General features: G+C 36.4%; 1 protein-coding gene across 1 annotated transcript in view; it reads right to left on the reverse strand.

Moving 5' to 3' along the window:
* IL1RAPL1 (interleukin 1 receptor accessory protein like 1) overlaps positions 1 to 21,573 on the reverse strand; it is a 766,492-nt gene that overhangs the window by 174,041 nt on the left and 570,878 nt on the right. The window contains exon 6 of the mRNA XM_026101661.2: positions 9,135 to 9,209. Within this exon, the coding sequence (XP_025957446.1) occupies positions 9,135 to 9,209 (75 nt within the window). The remainder of the gene's footprint in view (positions 1 to 9,134; positions 9,210 to 21,573) is intronic.

Raw genomic sequence — 21,573 nt, forward strand, 5'->3', positions numbered from 1 at the left:
TGACTAACTCCTGGGAGAAAAGCTGTACTAGTGTTTGTAGTTCCGCTGATAGCCCAGAGACATCCCTAGTGAGATCAGCTTTACGTGTGAAGATCATTGCTGCTCACAAGAGACCTGTATGTAGAGCAGAATATTCTGGAGGAGTTTGTTAACTTAAAACAGCTATCAGTCATAAGTATGTAGGATGCAGTATTTAATTTTAATTTTGATATTTACTATTTAACACTTTTTAGGCACAGTCTTGTTAAGTGAGGTTGTATTTTGTATAAGAGCAAATGCCTCTGTGTATTTCAATATTAGATATGATGAAGTGCCTACACATAATTTAGAAACATTCAGTATAGTTTCTAGCCAGAAACACAGGGAAAATGATCACAGAACAATATGGCTCCTGATGTTTGAATTTTACATAACTAGAGCCTTTTTATAACTGTAATTTCAAAGGGCGCCAATCATGTACAGCATATGCTTATTTCTAAAATCTATTTCTTAGTATATGGTATTCTGTATTTATTATGATTTTGCTTTTCATAATTTGTTATATCCTGCTGTCTCCCACAGAGTGTTATAAAAATTTGGCTAGATCTAATCATATTTTACTGTGTTAGTAAGAGCCATATGAATTTTGATGGTTCAGGTAAGTTTTAGATAGGAAACAAAACTTTTGGAAGATTATCCAAGTGAAACTGAAAATATGTAAAGGTTCCACAGTCTTCTCACATGTTAAAAATAAATAAGTTGGCTGTTTACTTTTTAATAGGAAAAATGAAAAATTGCACAATTTCAAATGGAAAATTCCTACATAATTAGACTTCACAGAAAGAATGAGATGCAAATAACTGCAGACAGACTGTACAGACCTCTTTTTATTGTATTAAATTCTATTTAAATGCTTAACACAAAGATTGATTCAAATAAGTAGGGTATATAGGACCCTGTAGAGCAGACATTTTTCAGTGGATTATAACCTAACATGAATAAAGAAGTTTGAGTATTCCCTCATTGCTTTGGACAAAGGTTTCTCAGACTAAGCATTAATAAAGTGAGATAAAATTGTAGATAAAATTTGAACAAATGTATTGGCAAGATTTTATATATATATAGATAGATAGATAGATAGATACACACACACACACGTATATATACTGATAGAGGAAAATTAAATATACATATATATGCATTTACACACAGATACACACACGGAGAAAGAGAGAAAAACCAAATTTCTAAAATACATAAGTAAGCTATTTCTAATTATCTTAATTATAACCTTTTAGGTTCTGATTAAATTAGGAAAAAGAGAAGAAGAATTAGCTGACATGTTCTCACTGAGCTGCAGGTGCAAACACTTCTTTAGTGTTGTTGAATGGTACTAACCTACATATTGTCTCTTAGTAAACTATGTTTGACCATATGTGGAGAACCTCAGCTACAGAATAACAGGATTATGCAGTCTGAAGGTTGAGAGTCTATAGTGAGGAGGACCATAGGGCACCTAAAAACTTTTTTTTTTTTTTTTTTTTAAAAGAGTTCTTAGTGACTGAAATCTCCCTTATTATGGTGTGGTTATCTTCTTCATTAACTGTTTTTTTCCTGAGTCAAGCCCTTTGGAAATCCTCCATCCATTATTCACTTTGGGAACATACTTCTAGGCCACACTTCTTCATTTTGAAAATGGAAGCCTGAGCTGCAAAAGCCATGAAAGAATTTGAAAACTAGATATTTCTTTTTGGTAGAATGTATTAGACAGCATATATGAGATCAGTGCTCGTAGCTGATGAGTTTAAAAAACTGTGCATACGGTAAAGCAGGAATTCTGATATTCTGATTTTCCTCACAGTACTGTTTTAGAGAAAAATAAGATAGCTTTTTGTTCAACTTCCATTCTCATAGCTTCACACTCTATCCCACTGAATGATACTCTTTGAGTACCTTCATAAGAAAAAGGATATTACAGTTTACTAAATTTAGGGTTTTTTTTAAAAAAACACTGTTGTTATTGTTGCTCTTCCTAACACTTCATCTGCCCTCCAGCTTTCTGTGTGTCTCTCCCACAGTGATTTTCTCTGATTATACATTTGGACAGAGCCTAGAACAATGGCACTTGAACAAGTTGAGACCTCTAGCTGTTATCACTGAAAAAATGACAACAACATTAGCAACACACAAACATTTTTTTCCTGTGTAGTTCAGATATAGGTAAACATTGTCCTGTATACGATTTTCTTAAATAATTGTTTTACATTTTGAGGTCTACCTCTGCAGGAAAAAAAATATTAAACACACTTTTTTTTTTTTTTGACAGATGCTGAAAATGCACATGTTCTTCATACATTTAGACTACATTTCAAGTGTTGAGTATTCTTGAATCGGTCTGCAGTTAAACCATTAACTGCACAAGTAAGTCTTTAATCAAAGCTTTTTGGATTGAATGCACTCCTATTTGACAAAATGAGTCAATTACACTGAACTTTATCTTACAAAATTATGATATGATATTACTACATTTCAGAACAGTGAGGCTAAGAATTATTCAATGAAAACTTTTCTTTAAAAATATTAATTTGTGGAAAAGTAACTTTTTGCAATAAGGAGAAAAGATGAAACCTTTTTGAAGTTGTTAAAAAAATCCTAGTGGTATTCTGAAAGAAAAAAAAAGTTCTCAGGTAAAAATTACACAGTATGTGTGAAGCAAATTTTGAATTTGCAATTCTGAATATTCACACCTGATCCTTTGTTGCCTATATTTTGTTATCCTAATCATAGAATACATCAAAGAACCAAAAAGCCCAATTAAATCAAATGGCTGAAAACATTGACTATTACTAGAGTCAGTGCTCTTATACTCAAACTACACACTACAAATTATCTACAGATATAATTTGGAAATATTTTCAGAAAATATATGAAAAAACCCCACGCTTTTTCAAAATTCAGTTGGAACAGATACAATTCTGTAAAGTAGCAAGTCAATTCTTCCTCCTATGGCTACCCATCAAATCATCACTGATGACAAAAGCAAGTCTTTCAATTCATTAATTGTAGTGAATCTAGAGTTGTCCAACTGCTATGTGACTACAGCAGTTGGGATTTCTAGGATTTTTTCATGTTTCTCTTGAATAGTACTAAGCAACACAGATCTTGCCTATCTTCCAAGAGCAGATCACATTCAGACTAGCACAGCCAAGGCAACAAATATATTCTCTGTAATTTGTTATAAACTATTTCAATGCTAAAGTCTGCTTTAAATCTGCAGCTAATTAGTTAGGGAACTCTTTCTTGTTCTGATACAGAAAAAACTATCTGAAAACACACAATAGGTTTTTAAAACCTATGCTGTTCTTGGAGTTCTAATTTTAGAATTTAAGCAGAAGTAATGCTATCGAACTGGAGGGACAAACACGACCTGACTTCACTTTCTTCATATTGATGATCGCTCCAATTACACAGGCATGTCTTTTTCACAAACAAGAAATAGAAAGAAAAGAAAAATTCTCTTGCTTTTCGGATCCAGTAGATTTCATTACAGAATAAAAGAATAATACCTCTATCTTCTCACCTCAGTTATTCAGGATATACATTTGTTCAGTGTTTGAGATTCAGAACCAAAAGCAGAACAGGAGAAGGTATCACCTAAGAAAAGGCTCCTAAACCTGGGGACGATCTGCCTTTCCTACGCTGTGATAGGACTAGATTAAGAGTGAAGGGGGCAGCTCTCCACCAAACAGTAGTGATATTTATTGGAAGTCTGACCTGCTGCCAGTAAATTACTGCTGGACTTTTCCTACCAACATTATCTAACAGAGCTGGTGGCATAGCTAAACTCCCTTCTGAAGCCCTTACCACCCTGTATTTGGGCGGAGTTTGCATAGAAATGTGTTTTAAAGAGGAATCAGATGAAGGAGATGAGACGCTAGCTCCTCTTAATGTAAAGGGTGCTAGTGAGGCGGTAAGGGTGCCCCAGCACGAGACTGCTGAGACCCAGTTCATAGCCCAAAGTCTGAACATCTGGGCTGAGAGGAAAATCACACACTGGCTCCAAGCTGTGAGTGGTACCAGTGGTTGGAGGCAATCACCTTTGACTTTGCAAGGGCCAGTGTCTACCCGAGGCCTTCATTTAATGGGTACATCCTAGTTAGCAGCATGTGCTGCCACATCAGAACAGTGTGGAAAGGTTTGGGGTTTTCTTCCTCAGAAAATATCATTTTAGTTTAAAGAACACTGGTGTAATTAAAGAAGATAAGCTTAAAAATAGATATATGATCATGAAAAAGATTCTGTTATGGAGTCAATATGGCATTCAGATGAACTGTACACAGATAAATAATTTTAGATACTCTTTCAGTTTAATTTTCAGACAGAATAGAGACACAGATTGCTAGCTAATTCATATCACTTTAGTTAATTTATTTACACAGCTACTGATTAGGCTAGTTAAGTAGTGCTTTCATCATTAGCCAGGTCAATTTGTGCAGAAGATTTTTATAAAAATATGGTGTTATAAATGGACTAGTATTCTCCTCTCCCTGAAGACTCACCTCTGGGAATTCTTTCTATCTTTCATTTAGAAACAATACATAAAAGGAGTTTTAGTGACTTTTTTCATTGATATATGTGGGAGAGGGGAAGAAATAAGAAGCAAGCCCCAATTCATCAGGTAGTATTACTGAATATATTATTATATTGGTATATTATTGAAAAAATGTCCTAAAGACAAATAAGAAAAAATCTGCCCTGTATATTTAGTTCAAAAGAGTAATTTTTTAGTGTTGGATGAAACTCATGTGCTTCAAATGACAGAGAAAATGTTTGGGTGCTTATGCAAACTTCTTTCTTAGGTCCACTTATACAGTGCTCAGATTCTTTTCTTCCTTTTTTCCCTTTCTCTGACATCAAGACTATCTAAAAAAATGCAGTAATTGCTTTATTTTTCTAGGAGAATTTTGGCATTTCAAATTACAGCCTTGTGCAGAATCAGGAAATGGAAAATACTGTATTGAAAAATGGGGAGGACATAGGCTAACTAACTTGTGAGATGTTTAAAATCATTATTTAGTGGTGTTTTATTCAAACACAGTACTGTCTGGTGTGGAGATGCACTTGTCTTCTTTTGGAACATAAAGATAAACCAACTGGATAATAAAACTAAATTTTCTAGAATCACACTGAAAGTATGCTTCCTCTTTCCTTCAGGAAGCAAGTATATTTTACAGTGCCAGTGGGAAATCTGTTGTTGCCTGATAGATGAAATTGAAAAGACTTAAAATCTGCCAATACAGAAAACCAGAACAGAATTTATACATATACATATATCTATAAAACATCTACATGACCCTGGCATTAAAAAGAAAAAATCAATTATCTGAAATTTAGGATTTTTCATATATAAGAAACAATGTCAGTTAATTCACTTCTGAATGATGCCTGAACTGAATTCATTTCTGAGGCCTGAACTCAAATGTTCTTACTTTAATTATTTTTCAGAAGGGATTTCTACCGTAGCAGAGATTCACTGATTTGATTTTGGTAGTGTGCTGGGGACAGAAGGAAGAATATCACGAGAGGCAGTTCCTTATATTTTATGTTATTCTCCATTACCTGTGCCTTGCCAGTCAATAGTTATCCCCTAGTTGTGGAGATTTTTCTCCCTGTCCTAACATGTTGCTGCAAGCCCACAGCGTGGCTCAGCGCTGAGTGAGAAACACCCCTCATCCTCTGATAGTTCCAAGCCTGTTGCAAGTTGCATACTTTTGAAGAGTATGTTTGATGTATTTTAATTGGAGCCACTGTTTTCAGAGAAGCAGCTTATACTGAACTTGCCAGAGCTACTTAAGAACTCTTAGCAGGAGAAAAACTTTTAAAAAACCCCAGTATTTTTACTCTTGCAACAGAATTAAGATAGCAATTACAAAATTGGAAGTGAAGTTACAAACGAAAAAGATTAAATGCAGATGAGAATATGTTGGGCACTGAGCTTTCCTTCTACAGGTAGGATTCATCTGCCTCATGCTTTGGCTGTAGTAGCTCATGCTTAAGAGAATTCTTCCAGAAATGAATTCCTTCTTCAGTTTCTCTACTGCACTTCTACTCAGGAACTTTCTAGTTAATATTTAATGTGATAAAAAGAAATTTTTAACGAGATCTCAAAAATTCCCATGATTCTTTGAGGCTGCTAGCTGCACTTTAGCCATATTTAACATTCCTCCAAATATCGAGTGAAGAGTGGGACAACTTTCTCACAACCAAGATGCATTAGCTTTAGCTCCATGGGAGTCCTTAGGTTCATAGGATCAAGGAGTGCGGATCCTCCAGCTCTGGTTTGTTTTCTTGTATCTTAGAAAGTCAAACCGCAGTTGTTAGCGCATACCATAACATACCATTAGTCACCATTGGAGAAACTCCTCCCCATACGTGCAGTCACTTTGTGGTCTGCTGGTGTTTTACAGAAACCATGCAAAGCAGTAATACAGCAGAACTATGGTTCCATGCCATTAATTTTAAATGCTGCTGTATAGAAGAGACCAAAATGTCTCAACCATAAATGTCAGCTGTCTCAATCTCTTTCTGAATCACTGGCAGTAATCAGACAGGCCTGGAGTCACCCCACCTTGATTTAGATACTTTTTGGAGGTACCTTAGTTTAAGAACTGAACTCCAGAGGCTCCTTCAGCAGCAAATACACTGGGGTTACTGAGCTCTTGCTCTAAAGAGTGCCCACCAGTGTTCTGAAACAGCCTGCCAGCTCAGGACCATTTTGGAGTAAATCATCGCTATGAACGTCCCAGCACACCATGCCCAGCTGCACAAGCACACGCCTTCCTGTACATTATGCATACACCCCCAGTGCATGCCCAAACACTCACACCCTGCCTTCATGTCCAATTCAAGGTGAAGGACTGCAGGCAGGTCAGAAGCACAGGAGAGTCAGGGGAAGTACTAGCTCTATGCCTCATGGACTGCTGACCTGCTGAGTTAAAAACCAGACTACCTCAAGCTCCTTGCTCCTTGCTTTCCCTTTTGTGTGCCACTCACTCCTCCAGCCTTATTTGTTTCTCAAATAAAGGACAAACACACCAAACCAAACACATTCCAGAGGACAAACATCTATTTTCCAATAGTGTCTAGGCCAGTCTGGAACATCTGATCACCCCAAGCCTCAGGTGGTAGGCGGCTGCTAGCTTATATAACGAACTAAGGTTTGGCTAAGTGAATCTGAACTTTATTCCAATGTCAGAATATTCTGTGTTTTTTTAGGATATGAACTGGCCCATTGAAGGCAATGATACCATTCCAGAATGAAAGCAAAATACAAGTCTTTCAAACAGTATCTAGCAGGATCAAAACCTTAAATCTAAACAGAGAGGTCCAAAACAATTTTCATGTTAGGAAGCTATCAATTTTTTACACTTGCTCTAGCTCTCACAGGCTTTTTCACAGACTTTTAAGCAATAAATTAATATATTATTGTAGCTTCCTGAGAGAAAGTAAATTATTATAGCTTCACATTCTTTCATGGTCAGTCCTTCCAATATGTATCAGAAGCTGACATTTTCAAGTGAATACTTTCATATTGATCAGTAGCTATTTAGCCTTCTTAAGAAGTGTCTTTTCCATAACCATGCACTTCTGAAATTATTCATTCTATTTCTTAGAACTACGAGAAGTCAAAGATACGATTAATCCTAAAAATCATACAGAAAAACCCTCTAGATAGCTGCTAAGAATTACACTCTTTTTGAATTAGTCCCATCAATACAGTACACTTAGGCAAGACAATGGCTGAAAAAAGCTCTGCATTTTTTTCCATAAAATGTTTCAGTAAGCAACATTAGTAAAAAAATGTGCAGAGTCATTTCTCTTTATGTTCCTTAGGTTTATATGTGAATGAAAATAAAAATCATCTAGAAATGTCATATAAAAAAAGTTTTTTGAGTTGTCACATTGAAACAACACCTTCAAAACAAAAGAAACTAGTCCTATAAGGAAATATATCTACATCTACTCTTTTCTATGTAACTGTTTCAGAAAATATGTGTATCAACACCTCAGAACATTATCAGAATATCTGTAATTATTTTATGTAATATTTTATGATATCAAAACAAAAATGAATAACATGATGGTTATTATTCGATATAGGTTGGCAAGAACCACGAAATGCTCTGCCAATGACTCATACCTCATTTGCAAGACTTCTGCTTTTCCTGGTGTTGCGCAGCAGAATCTCCTGGGTTTTGCTTTTTTTTTTTTTTTTTTTTTTTTTCTATATTGCACAGGCTTGGTTGAGATTTAGAGTGAACCACCAAATTTGTTTCCGTTTGTTTCCGTAGCTAAATGCTAGAAGATCTATCAATCGGTTACTGTATGGACACCAAAGCATAGTTCCAGTGTAACCTACACAGGATTGTTTCTTACAAGTTACCCTCTGTGTCAAGCCACAAAGGAGATGGATTGTTACAGCCTGCAAGCTGTAGTAAGTCATTCACTTAGCTTTGGAGCCTTAACTCCCTGTACAGTAGTAGGAGACCAAAGTGACAAGACATACCCACAATCCACTAGGCTGAAAAAAGTGAAAAAGTTTCTTCAAGACCGAATTTCTCTCCATTCATTGTCACAAAATCTACACTTCTCAGATAACTGTACATTCAAAATTTTCACATACTATTATGCATCTTCTCACTGTCTCTCAGGAGGTTTTAGACCAGCACAACTTTTATAATTACGGAATATTTTTGCAATTCTATAGATAATCACCAAAGCAAAGAAGCCTTTCAGGCAAAATTTAAACTGTAAAATCACAGTAAATCTTTAATAAACAGTGAATTTTAAGTACAGAAAAGTTTTTTTTTTTAATAAAAAAAGCTCAGGTACACATATAACTATAAAACTTCAGCAAACTTGAATAACTATCAGTAATATTCAAGAGCTTAGCATTTAGTATTAATTACTACAAATTAATCATGAGCAACACTCTTCTGGATGGCATATTATACAGTTCTACATGGAAACAAGATGTGTTTTAAAGTCTTTTCAATGAAAATATTAATGTTGCCATATCATCATATTAGCATCCCACATTAGCACACAAAATATATTCATATAATTTGAGTAGAAATTATGTGTTTGCTACTTACCTAACTGGGTCTCCTGAACTGTTAGCTTACTCTCCAAAGGGTGTAAAAGCTTTGGTGGTTTATCTGTTAGTGGCGCTAGAAAAGAAAGAAATTCAAACATATAGTTTTCTGATTACTATTGTGTAGAGTATTACTTGATTTTACATATATTGGCTCAGAAAGTCTTTGATTTTTCTTTCGTTTAAATAATGTTCACGCCTTCAGTAGCTGTATATTTTTTTTAATTAGAGAGTAAATATGGCTCCAAAAATTAGAATATTTCATACACTGAGATATTGGAGGCATTTGTGTTGAAAGTTATTTCTTTAAATCCTCACAAAAAACCTCTAATAATGTCTTACAATTGTGTGTTTTCATAAATGTTAGCCAGCATTGTAACATTTGTTATAACATGAACTAAATAATTCAGATTATCTTTTTATGAAATACATTCATTAACAGAGAAATAATTTAAATAAACTAAGTTACTATAAAATTATTCTGAACATTCGATGAAGTCTTATTTAAAAAGATTTTCGCATCACTGAAATTTTTGAAGCTAGGGTAACAGAAGAAGGGTTAGTCTTCAAAATCCAAGGGATAGATGTAGTGAAACAGTGTCAAGACTCCTAATAAGATGATTTCTCTTGTTCTTTTAATCTACCCTAAAAATAATTTTAGTAGAATTATGCACACTATGGAATAAGAACGGCACTTGTAATGGTCGAAGAACTTCGTCGAGGTGCTGATAGGAACCTATTGAAGCACATTCAAACCACGCAGCTATATAGTGTAGTCATTCTACTAGCTTCATCATCTGAATAGTTAATTCATAAAAGTGACATTGATTATTACTACTTTTGTTGCTGTTTGTAAGTCTGTTCTTTATTGATCTCTGACAGATAAGTGCATGAGGTATGAAAAGAACATTCATTTTTTTTCTTCAAAATGATTAGTAAGTGCTCATGGGAAAGCTCCAACCTTTGTAGTCTTCTAGAACACTTGGATGTTTTGCTTTTCAACATTAATTCATATTTAAGTCTTTAATGCTGATTATGGGCTGTCAGACATTTAAAGTATATTTGACATTTTTATATAACTCTATAATATTTGCTCCATCCAACTTGTCAAAATCACTGTTCCCTTCCTTACTGTCACACACACATCCACATGTGTATGGGATTAATCTACTAAAGGTACTCATTTCTTGTCAGCTGAATTGCAGGAGAGATTTAGCTGCTTTCTCTTCAGTTTATATTCTCTGCTCTTGGACTGAAATATCAATGCCCTTTGAAATCTACAGTATTAATTTTAACACTGCAGCAAGTACAGAAGGGATCCATTATTAACTCCCATGTTTCAGCTTTACAGAGGTTTTCATTTATCTGATGCAAGCATAAATCCACCCAAGTGGGGTCTGGGATGTTGACCCATCAGTGCTAGGGCTGAATTAAAATCTCTCTTCAGAGATGGCGAAGAAGTGGAGTTATTCCACAGCCCCTCTTTCAGTTCATTCTTCCAGCAACAGATTCTGCTTTCCACAGGAAAGCACTCTGCACCATAGACTGCAGAGAGAGCCCACAGCTGTGAAAAACTTTTAGGCAACATCACTGGATTTTGTATTACTTTTCTTTACACTGATTTGAAAGCTTTTTAGCTCTCTCTCTCTGTCTCTCTCTCTCTTTTGGGGGTGGGGGCTAAAGTGGGTGGGAGGAAAAAGGATTTAAGTTGCTGGGATATGTTTTTTTATTAAACTGCAAAATTAGTCATTCCCATTTCTTAACTTCTCTGTAAAGGCTCATAATTTATCAGCACATTGCCATCATCCACTATGAATTTAAATTTAGTTTTGCAGTTCTGTCATTCTCAACTCAATTACCATTCATCAGATAATGTTTTTTGAGTCACTGTTGTTCTAAATCTGTTTTAAGACTCTTCAAAGCAAACAAAGTTCTTTCATTGTAAGTAAAGATATAGTAACTAGTAGAGTTAATCTGAACACAGTAAATGAACAGATTAAAAAACAATATATATATTTTTTTCTTTAGGCAAAAATCTACATTACTTTTGTGGTCCTATACCTCAGGTCCCTAAGAGACTTCCTACTTTTAAATGAATAGGCAATAAGATGTTCATACTAGTACTACATAGGTAAATCATACATAAACAGCAATATGAAGTTATTATGTAATTTTTGCTGGATATAATTTTCCTGTAACCTGTGATGTTCAACTCTTAACAGAGAATTTAGCAGAGACAATGTGACTGAAAGTAATAAATTAGACCTGTAACTGACATTATTAACATCAGAGGATCACGTAAGCTGGAAGGCACCTCTGGAGGCCATTTGGTCCAAACTCCCGCTCAAAGCAGGTATGGTTAGAGCAGGTTTCTCAGGACTTGCCCATTCAAGTTTCTGACACCTCCATGGATGGAGATTTCACAAGTTCTCTGGGAAACTTCTTCCAGTGTTTCACCACCCTCATGGTGCAAGACCTTTTCCTGATATCTAATCAAAATTTTTGATGTTTCAGCTTATCTCTGCTGCCTCTCAGCTTTCCACAGGGCATCTCTGAGAAGAGTCTGGATCCAGCTTCTCTACAAACCTCCCATCAGGTAGCTGTAGACAGCAATAAGGTCTCCCTGAGCCCTCCCTTCCCCAGGCACAGCTAGCCCAGGTCTCTCAGCCTCTTCTTGTACATCAAGTTCTCCAGTCCCCTGACCACCTTGGTGGCCCTGTGCTGGAATCTATCCACTTTATCAGTGTCTTTCTTGTTCACTGAGGAGCCTAAAATTAGACACACTACTTCAGATGCCAAATCGCCTTCTCACAGGTGCCAAACAGAGGTGAAAGCTCACCCTCCTGGACCTGCTAGCTGTGTTCTAAGATAGTCCGGTTGTGCAGCTGGCCCTTGCTGACTCATGCTCAACTTACCGTTCACCAGGCCCCTTTCTGCAAAGCTTTTCCTACCCAGTCAGCCCCAGCCTGTACTACTGCACACAGTTATTCCAGCCCTGGTGCAGAACTTAGCGTTGGACCCCATGACCATCAGTCCACTTCTCCAGCCTGTCAAGGTACCGCAAGTAGCCACCCTGCCCTCCAGCATGTCACACATTCCCCTCATTTTGCTGAGAGTGTACTCCATCCCATGATCTAGGGGACAGGGTATAAAAAAAGCTATAAACAACATTAAAACAAAGATACACCAGAGGTTAGGGTTAACTGTACTGTATACTTACTTTAAGGTGATATTTGCAAATGTTTGTGATAAGGAAGCATTCCAATGAATTAATATTTTAAAGGGTAATCATAAGACAATACAACTCTAAGGTCTCTCTATCTTGGGGCAAATATCACCATTTCAATGTTGCATTCCTTATAGATGTCTACCAACCTAATACCACTGTAGGCATCTTTATAATACAGGCAATCACATCTCCTAGATGCAACTCCTTCACACTGCTGGAAAAATGAAAGCATCCCTAGGTATTCTGCATTCCAGAATTTTAGGCCGTAGGAAAATACTGTGATTGGGAGTAAGACAAGTAAGGCAAGAAAAATCATTTCAACATCTTTGTTTAATTAAAATATCTATCTATGTACCTATAACAAACATTTAAAGATGAACTGCTCAGTCAACAACACATTAAGTACCTGTTAGTTTATTTATTAGCCTGCAAATGTATGTATGCTTTCCTGGGAACTGATCTACATGGACTGAGGCAGAGCAGAGTTGTTCTCCAGCTGCCTCTCTCCCTTTCAAGTTTACCCTCTCTAGAGACAATAACATTCATGGACAGCAATCCTAGTTCAGAAGCTTTCGAGACTTTCTGCAGTCCTAGTTTACTTTAGAAGCTCTGAAGTAGACCTATGTGTCTCCTGTGAACTGCTTCCTATCCTTCTCACTATGGAACACAGACTCTTAACTTGGTCAAGCCCTCATGCAACAGACTAATAAAAATTTTAACAATTTCCAGATACATATATTGAGGCTCTGGTATTTAGTAATCTGAACTGCAAAACTAGAATTCAGTCCTTTCTTCCCACTCTTTTACTAAATAGCAAGAACTGACTAAAAATGACAGAACTCAGAACTAGAGTTGGTCTCTTAACAGGTTAAATACTTTATATTCTTTCTTATGAACAGATGTGAGAAGGTAATAATTTTCATGTCCTACAAAAACATCTATGATTCCAAAGCTCTTCCTGTTCTGCAATGTTTGGAAAGACTTAGAATTCTGTTGAAAGTTTTTAAAAAATAAAGAGAGGGTCCTCTGCCCACCAGGTAATTATTGACATGGTTGTCGTGCAGGAGGAACAGATGGTGTTCAAATTCCTGTTCTTAGCAATGGAGTTCTCAAGCTTCTGGCAAGAAACTTAACTCCTGGATACTGTGTACTGATGGGTGGGTGCACGTTCTTTTTCTTTTTCTCTTTCTCTTCCTTTGTCTCTCTTGCTCTCTCTCTCTCTTTCTTTTTCAATTAAGACTTAAGAATCTTATTCCAGCCAAAGTTAACCAGAACTGGCATGCTGCCCTCAAAAAATTAGGTTTTGGCAAGTCAGCTTCTTGCAAAGAAAAGCTGTTGAGTCTCAAAAATCAAGTTTACCGCCCATCCTATGATTGGTTTCTGAACCATCTCTGCTGAGCTTTTCCTAGTATCTAATCAATGGGTTTACTCCTGTATCATAACAAAACAAGAGTCTTGCCTATCAACTCTGCAAACAAATCTGTATCTTACTTGCTTTTCATTAAAAAAACCCCTAAATTAGTAAAGAAGAAAAAAAAAATCACTGAAGTAACTGATTCTGAAGCTGTTTTAAAATTAGTATTTAACTTCAGAGGTATCATCCAACTGCAGGCGCTGACATCCTGCCTGCAGAGAAAGCACCTATATTCACTTTTCACATCTATCAGATTGAATGCATTTTTAAAACATATTGAACAATTTGTCTTGCGGTGATAAAACTGAGAGCCACCACAATCAGTCACCCAAGTGGAAACTAGCCAGAAGATAATATTTTTACATCAGCCACCTACTTCCATACTCCTCTTTCTAAGCTGCAGCTTTAACTTCAGATGCTTAAAGTCACATGATACATACATTTGCTCTATGAGAACTGCCTCTGTTCCAAAGCAGCTCAAAAGAGAAAAAATAAATGATGCTATTTGAAGAGACCAGCCACCTGTTAGAAATTAATATAGCTAATGAAGAAAATATTACACCAAACAGTGCATCAAAATACTGTGAATCTGGTCCTCAAAAAATGAAATTGCCTCAAAAAATAGGCTTTTTAATAGAAAAAAATAATGATTCCAAAGATCTATATTTAATTCTGTTTTACAAAGTGATGAGTGTACTCAGACGCTTTGTTTGAAATTGTAATGACTACATATAGTCTTTTTAAAAATCGCTGAGGAAATCTCCATATAAATGATTTGATTTCAAATGCTGAAGCTCTCAGCTGAGTACTAAACATTGCAAAAGCTATGAAAATTTAAGTTTTGTCTGCACTGAATGATGGCTGACACTGAAAGTGGTAAAATAAAGCAAATCTTTGAGCTATACTTCGAATGCATTTGCGCAGCCCTCCCTACAGTGTTTGCAGTGATTCCTGCATGGCTACAAAAAAAAAAGTCAAAGAGAAGTTTACTGTTAACAACAGCTGCCTTACCTAGTCATTTTGAGTTTTCTGTATTTTAAAAGTTTTCTTGTTCTGCTTTGTTATTGAAGTAAAACTTATCTTTTGAGGATGAAAATCCTTCTGATCTTCCTGAGATGTGAGGTAATACAATGAGATTCAACCTTCCTATGTTCATGAACTCAGTCTGTTTTTAGAAAAAAATGACTGTCCTGTCCCTATAACATATTACAACTGCAGTATAGGGTTAAATAGGAGAAAATAACTCAGTACTATGCCAAGGCAAAACATTCCTACTCTTTGAATTCAAAGGATACCAGAAAGACTTAGTTCTTTTCTTGAAGTCCACACTGCATCTTTGAATTCACCCCTCCATTCCAAAAGATCCCCCACATCTTTTCTTGCCTTTAGAAATGAAGAGAATTCCTCTTTATTGTTTACTTTCCTGCTGATTTTCTGAGTCTGGGTTTCTTTCTGTCCTCTCTTCATTCTGCTATTGTTGGCATGGACAAGTCGCCTCAGGGACAAGGTACCACCAGCCGAAAGGGGATATTCGGGCTGATTTTTACACAGCTAAAACTCCAAACACTCTTTGACAAAGTGCCTGCAACTGAGAATACGCCTGCTCCTGCTGCCCAAAGAAACGGCCAGTGCATGGCCATGAAATGGGCAAGGTATGCCTGCCTTCTAACCACAGCATTGACTGTGAACCAATTTAGCCAAGCGTTGTCAAGCATAACCTCACAGCAAGAGCAGCAGAGAAGATTTTAAAGGAGATTAAAATAATACATTTGGTTTTTAGATTACCATGCTAAAATGTCCACTTTGTGAAAGTGCTCTTAAGATGAAGCACTGTCAATGATACATGTGTTCCCCTCAATGAAGAGCCAGCATTTATGAAAAGGTACCATAGATGGCAATATTTAGCAACCACAGGTAATTATAGAATAGGAGAAAAACCGATAACATTTCAGAGGATAACTTCAGTACCTTGGAAAATACTGGTTTACAGGGTTTTTTGGTTTTGTTTTTTGGTTTTTTTTTCCCCATAGTGATATCTGTAAAAGAAATAATATAGTAGCAGTAGTCTATAGCAGGTTGCAATAATACTAATTGTGTGCAGTCTAAGCCTTCAGTCTTCAAACATTAATATACAGTTACTGTCCAGGTGAATGTTACTGTTGAGATTTGAGACTCCTCAGATCATTTCTAAGTATGTGAAGGATAAACGTAAATAATGCAATATAAGGCTTCTTATTTTTCCTGAGATATGGTAAGCCTATAGCCTTGCCAGCTCAGATATATCACATGAGAAATTCTTGTCTTTTTTAAAATACATATATGACAAGGTCTTTCATAAAAAGAAAATTCTTTTTACCTGCTTGAGACTTCTAATAAGCTTAAATCTCATTTCTCAATTACAGTCAGATTAGTTTTCATTCACAAGGGCATCATTTACAATCACATATACCATGAAAGGCACAGCAGCCCTACAAGAGTGTTAGTCTCAAACTTGGTTATATCTTGAATCAAACAGTTCAAACTGAGGGCAGACACATATAAGAATACTAAAGATATGTGCATGAAGCCCTAGGCAGATGATCGTAAATGAGCTGCCTAACGTGACTTAGTTATCTATCTCTGTGACTGATTGAAGATCTGCTTTTACCCCCAGGAATGTTCCCATAAATCTTGCATTCAGAGACAAAAGTTCTGCCTCTACTCTGAGTTTATGTCTTTCTCATTGTCTTCTCCTTACCACATATTTAAAAAAAAACAACCTTAGTGATATGGGCATACAAATAATAACACTCTTTATTTCTCATACTTAATCTCTTCTACCAATTTTTTTTCCAAAACTGAAGTTACAATCCTCAACTTTTTTATATGGAAAAGTCTTCCTAAAATAACTATTGTAATGCTGTAAACAGAATATTAGCACTTCCTGTGAGAAATAGCAGATGCAGATAAAATGTGAGCTAATAAAGATGTCATTATTATGCAAAATTTCAATGATGCATACCAGGACAGGAAAAGACATTGCAAAAGTGAATCTTAGGAGAAGATAGAAAGAATATTTCCAAGATTTTTTTTATAATGTTTTAAGCCTCAGTGGTTAACGACGGGATGAATACTGGAGAAGAGCAAATGCATACAGCCAGATGTTTCATTATGTCCTCATCTCTAAATGAATCTGATGTGACATTTGTGCTACCCCTATGACTTCAGAGAAGCTGCATGTATTGCTCTTCTTTCTGCAAGTTTTCTTGAACACACAAGTCATTTCCCAGTGGTCTCCAAGCAAAAGGTTCAAATAATGAAAACGCTGTCGTCACAGATGCTAATGTACTCTTGAAATACAAAACAGCCTAAAAGTATACGTAGTTTAAACAGCTGAGTGAAATATCGGCCTAATACCTCTTCATGTTACAGATTTGGAATTTATATTTTGATCTTACAAAGTGGGAAGGAAGGAAATAAGGAAAGAAGGAAGGAAAGAAGGAAGGCAGGCAGGAAGGCAGGCAGGCAGGCTTTTATCCTAAAATAGAGGCAGGATCCAAAAAAGAAAAAGAGAGATCCAAAACAAACAAACAAAAAAGGGTCAAAAGTGAATATCCAAAAGAAATTCTTTTCTCACTTCCATAAAGCTGATATACACTATAGCATGGTTTCTCTACAACACTAATCCCTAAAGCAAGATGATGGAGCTGAGATTTTCCATGCAGGTATATGAAAATGATCTCATGCAAAAGCCTGGCCTCCCTCTGCTTGCTCTGTTCAATTTGCCCTTCTGTTTACACCTAAGTGATACCAGATCTCCTGCAAAAATGGAGAAAAGGTTAAAATGACAGTTGCTGCTTTTCCATAAACTAGTTTGTGATATATAGCTGTGTGTTTAATTAAAATAAGTGCTTTTGTGAGCAGCAGGTGAGGTCACATTTCCACTAGCATGTCCATGTTCTCTGATGTCTAAGCTGAAAGGTCAAGCTTGCTACGGTTCTTCTCAGCAAGAATTTTGTCTGTTTTGTTCTGGCCTCTGAAGCCAAAATAGCCATTGCTTTTCCAGCCAGAGTGCCATAAACGGCTGCTTTTGGATAATCATTTTTATTTGCTTGAGAAAGACCTTCACACTGATGCACAGCTTATGTTACAGGGCATCCTTATAAACTATGTCAATGGGATCTCACATTTGTGCAGCCTCTGACTATTCCCTCTGCCCTTTTAGTGATAACATCAAGCAGCAATAAGGTAGGGACAGAGTAGACCCCTACAATTGGTATCTTCTGGCATTCAAATACTGTACTCTTGGTTTGCTTTCCATTTTTTTCTACAGGCTTATCCATATAGTGTTTTCTATAAAATACCTTGCTTCTCTCTGGGCATACTGCCTATCTTCATCATCACCAGTTTGTGAGAACTACAATATTAAATAAATCTTGTTCACCTCAGTCAAACTGCATGTGCTATTGTTTCTATTACTGTTTCTATTCCAACACAAATGAAAGGTTTGGGGGATATGTTTTCTAGCACTTTGTAAGTCTGCCAGCCTATATGAATGATTTTTAGAGGGATCTATGCGGACTGTGACCCTTACTGTAACCATTTCTGGGCATACGTATTTGTCCAAACAAGTTAGAACCCATGAGGGTATTTTTATGCATCTGTATCTATGTGTTACATTATGTTTTCGCTGAGAAGAGCCTTCAGTGGTGTGTTGTATAAATCACGTATAAGGTTTGTGAAACAAATAGAAACATAGGCAGTATTCTTAACAACTGGGGTACCTGATTAGATTATTTATTCATGAAGCAAAACAGAGATTTATATAAATAATGAGGTTTAGATGAACAAGTAAGAAAAACTAGATTCACACATCTCACATCAAGCAAGCATCCTGCAGCACACACTATTATAATTTCTCTGCACATAGTCACTGATCCTCTTCTCACATCATTTCCCTTACTCTGTTTTGTCTGTATGTTAAAATGTAGAAAAAAGTATCATAGAACTATGCTCTGTCTAGACCAAACACATTTTCTTTACAGCCTTAACAATTACTCTATTCTTACTGTATGACTCCAAAAAACCTCAGTTTAATAATCATTATATTATCTGATTAATCCATGATGCATACATTTTCTTATTCCGCCTCATTTTTGCCCTTGCCAGTTCAATTTTAGCATCCATTATTATATTGTTTCTTCATTTTTTCCACAATAATTAACATTTTCCCCAGATATTTATCATTGGCTTCCACTTTTGGCCTATCTTCTTGTATATCTTGTCTCAGACTTAAATTCCAAACCAAAGTGACTAGAGTGTACTTTCCCTCATTTAAAGCCATTTACTGTAGAACACCAATTTTAGGAACTGAACAGCGATATAAGTGAACCTGCCTTCCTTCTATTACTCTCTCCTTTTTTTTTTTTTTTAAGAGTTAGGGCAGATGGATTTCAGAAATATTGTAGCTCATGACCTTTGCACACAAATTCTAGATGCTTATTTTTTTCATAATTAAATCTTTCTGTCGATAATGCTGACATTTCAGATTCAGATTTCTGAGACTGTAAGGAGGCACTGTAAAGGGAGTAGAGCCCTATGCACCATGACCACTCCCACCCTTTCTGAGAGCTGACATTTAAAGGCTCTGCAATTAAAGTTTTTACATACTGCATAGAGTTTCCTCCTTCAGGATTTGTAGTCAACCTTTTAATTCTGTTGCTCTACTTCAGTATTATCTCATTTAAAAGATGACCTCTGTTCATTCCCTCTGTTGTGGATCTGCACACCTCTTCCACTTGTTTTCTAAGTCAGTAGCAGTGATTTAGTCTTCTGAATTTGTCTTTGCTCTGCTAGAAATTTGGACATAAGACCATTTCTAGTGGCACAAAAACTAAGCAAGAAAATCTTTGATTTCTACTTTTGTGAATGGTTTGAGGGGCTTTTCTTGTGCTTTTTATACCTTGCATAGAGTGCAGATCAACTTTTCTGTCCCCTCCAGCAGCTATTTTAGAACTGCTCCAATCACGTGGGCTCTTTTGCTTTTTAAGCTGGGAGAGCTCGGACTGGAAGAAAGCAAATGTCACCCTTATCTTTGAGAAGACTAAGAAGGAGGATCCAGGGAACTCCAGGCCAGTCAGCCTTACCTCAATCCCTGGGAAGGTGATGGAGCAAATAATCCTGGAAACCAATTTCAAACACATGTAGGAGAAGAAGGTGATTGGGAGTAGTCAGCATGGATTCACAAGGGGAAATGGTGCTTAATTAACCTGACAGCCTTCTGGGATGAGATGACTGGCTTGGTGGATGACGGGATAGCAGTACGTGCTGTTTACCTTGACTTCAGCAAGGCTTTTGACACTGTCTCCCACAGCATCCTCACAGACAAGCCAGTGAAATATGGGCTAGATAAGTGCTTGGGGGAGGGTGGCAGACCATGCCTTGCAAATCACCCTGTGCAACTCTACACTTAATCGAACAGATGTTCTGCCTGGTTCTACACAGTGTGTATGGACCCCCACACTGTAACAGCAGACACACAGTCACAGGGGATGCATAATCTTTATATAAACCTTGTCTGAAGTCAAAACCCCCAAGTGATAGTTTCCACAGCTTCTGTTTTACAAGATGGTTGTAGGAAAACAAGGTCACATTAAAAGGAGTTACTATATTCCCTGTAAGGGGGGGGGGGGGGGGGGGAGGGGAGGGGAGAACATGCCTGGGACCAGTAATACCAGTCATTTAATGCCAATTTGAAGTGTCAAGCCTTAAATAAACCTTGCTGTACAAACCCAGTATGGCAAATGTTATAACAGCCCATATCCTACTGCTACTTGGCAACAAAGGTTAAATATCATAACCATTTGATCTGCAGAAACGTTATCAGAGCTGGTGGTTACACAACCATAATTTAATGCTCTATACATAAAAAAACTACTTGTAATACATATATAAACCATGCACATTTATATATTAAAATCTCTGAAAAGTAAGCTCCAAAAACTGAAAATGCTACTGGAAATAATTCTGATACATGAAATAATTTAAAAATAAACCAACCCTGCCTCTTTTAAATACAAACAAGTTGATAAAAAGCAACCTTGCTGGCAAACAGTGAAGATTACACTGGATTGTTTCTTTTTCAGATTCTGTTACTGGGAAGCAATGCCACACTACTATCTCTTTAGTTACCATTTTGTTTAAAGAAATCACCTCTTAGTTTTCTCCAGAAACAGAGAACAGTGGTTGAACAAAGTTCATTATATGAAATAAGGAAATCAATCTGTATATTATATAGGATATAATAAGGAAATCAGTCTGTATAGAGCATCTGTATATTAATTTATATGCATGTTTTCTTTGGCAAAAAATCTATACCACCCTACTTCTTTGCAGAATCTACATCATCATAAATTTACAAATCTCTTGATTGCTATTAGGCAGCTTGCTCTGTAAGAAAATGGGAAATTTAGAAAGAATATCTCTTAGGCTAGAGGAAGTAGAAGTGGAATTGGAAGTCATCTTTGCCTCAGTTTTCTATGAACCCATGATTTCTTCAGAACATTAGGAGGAATTTCTAATGGAATGTGCAGAGCGGTCACACAGAAAAGTAAGGGTTAGTCAGGAATTCTCTATTGATTAGTATTTTCAATGGGAAATATTATTTCAAAAAAACCTGCCATTTCCACAAGAAATTTCTATTTTTCTTGACAGAACTATCTGGGGAAAAAATTGTTTGGGGGTTTCTTGGGTTAAAATAGAAGTGTTCCACTTGAATACAACATTTTGATTAAAGTCTCCTTGATATTGCTCCTTGTC

Source organism: Dromaius novaehollandiae, chromosome 1 (assembly GCF_036370855.1).
Source record: "Dromaius novaehollandiae isolate bDroNov1 chromosome 1, bDroNov1.hap1, whole genome shotgun sequence".
Taxonomy (NCBI): Eukaryota; Metazoa; Chordata; class Aves; order Casuariiformes; family Dromaiidae; genus Dromaius; species Dromaius novaehollandiae.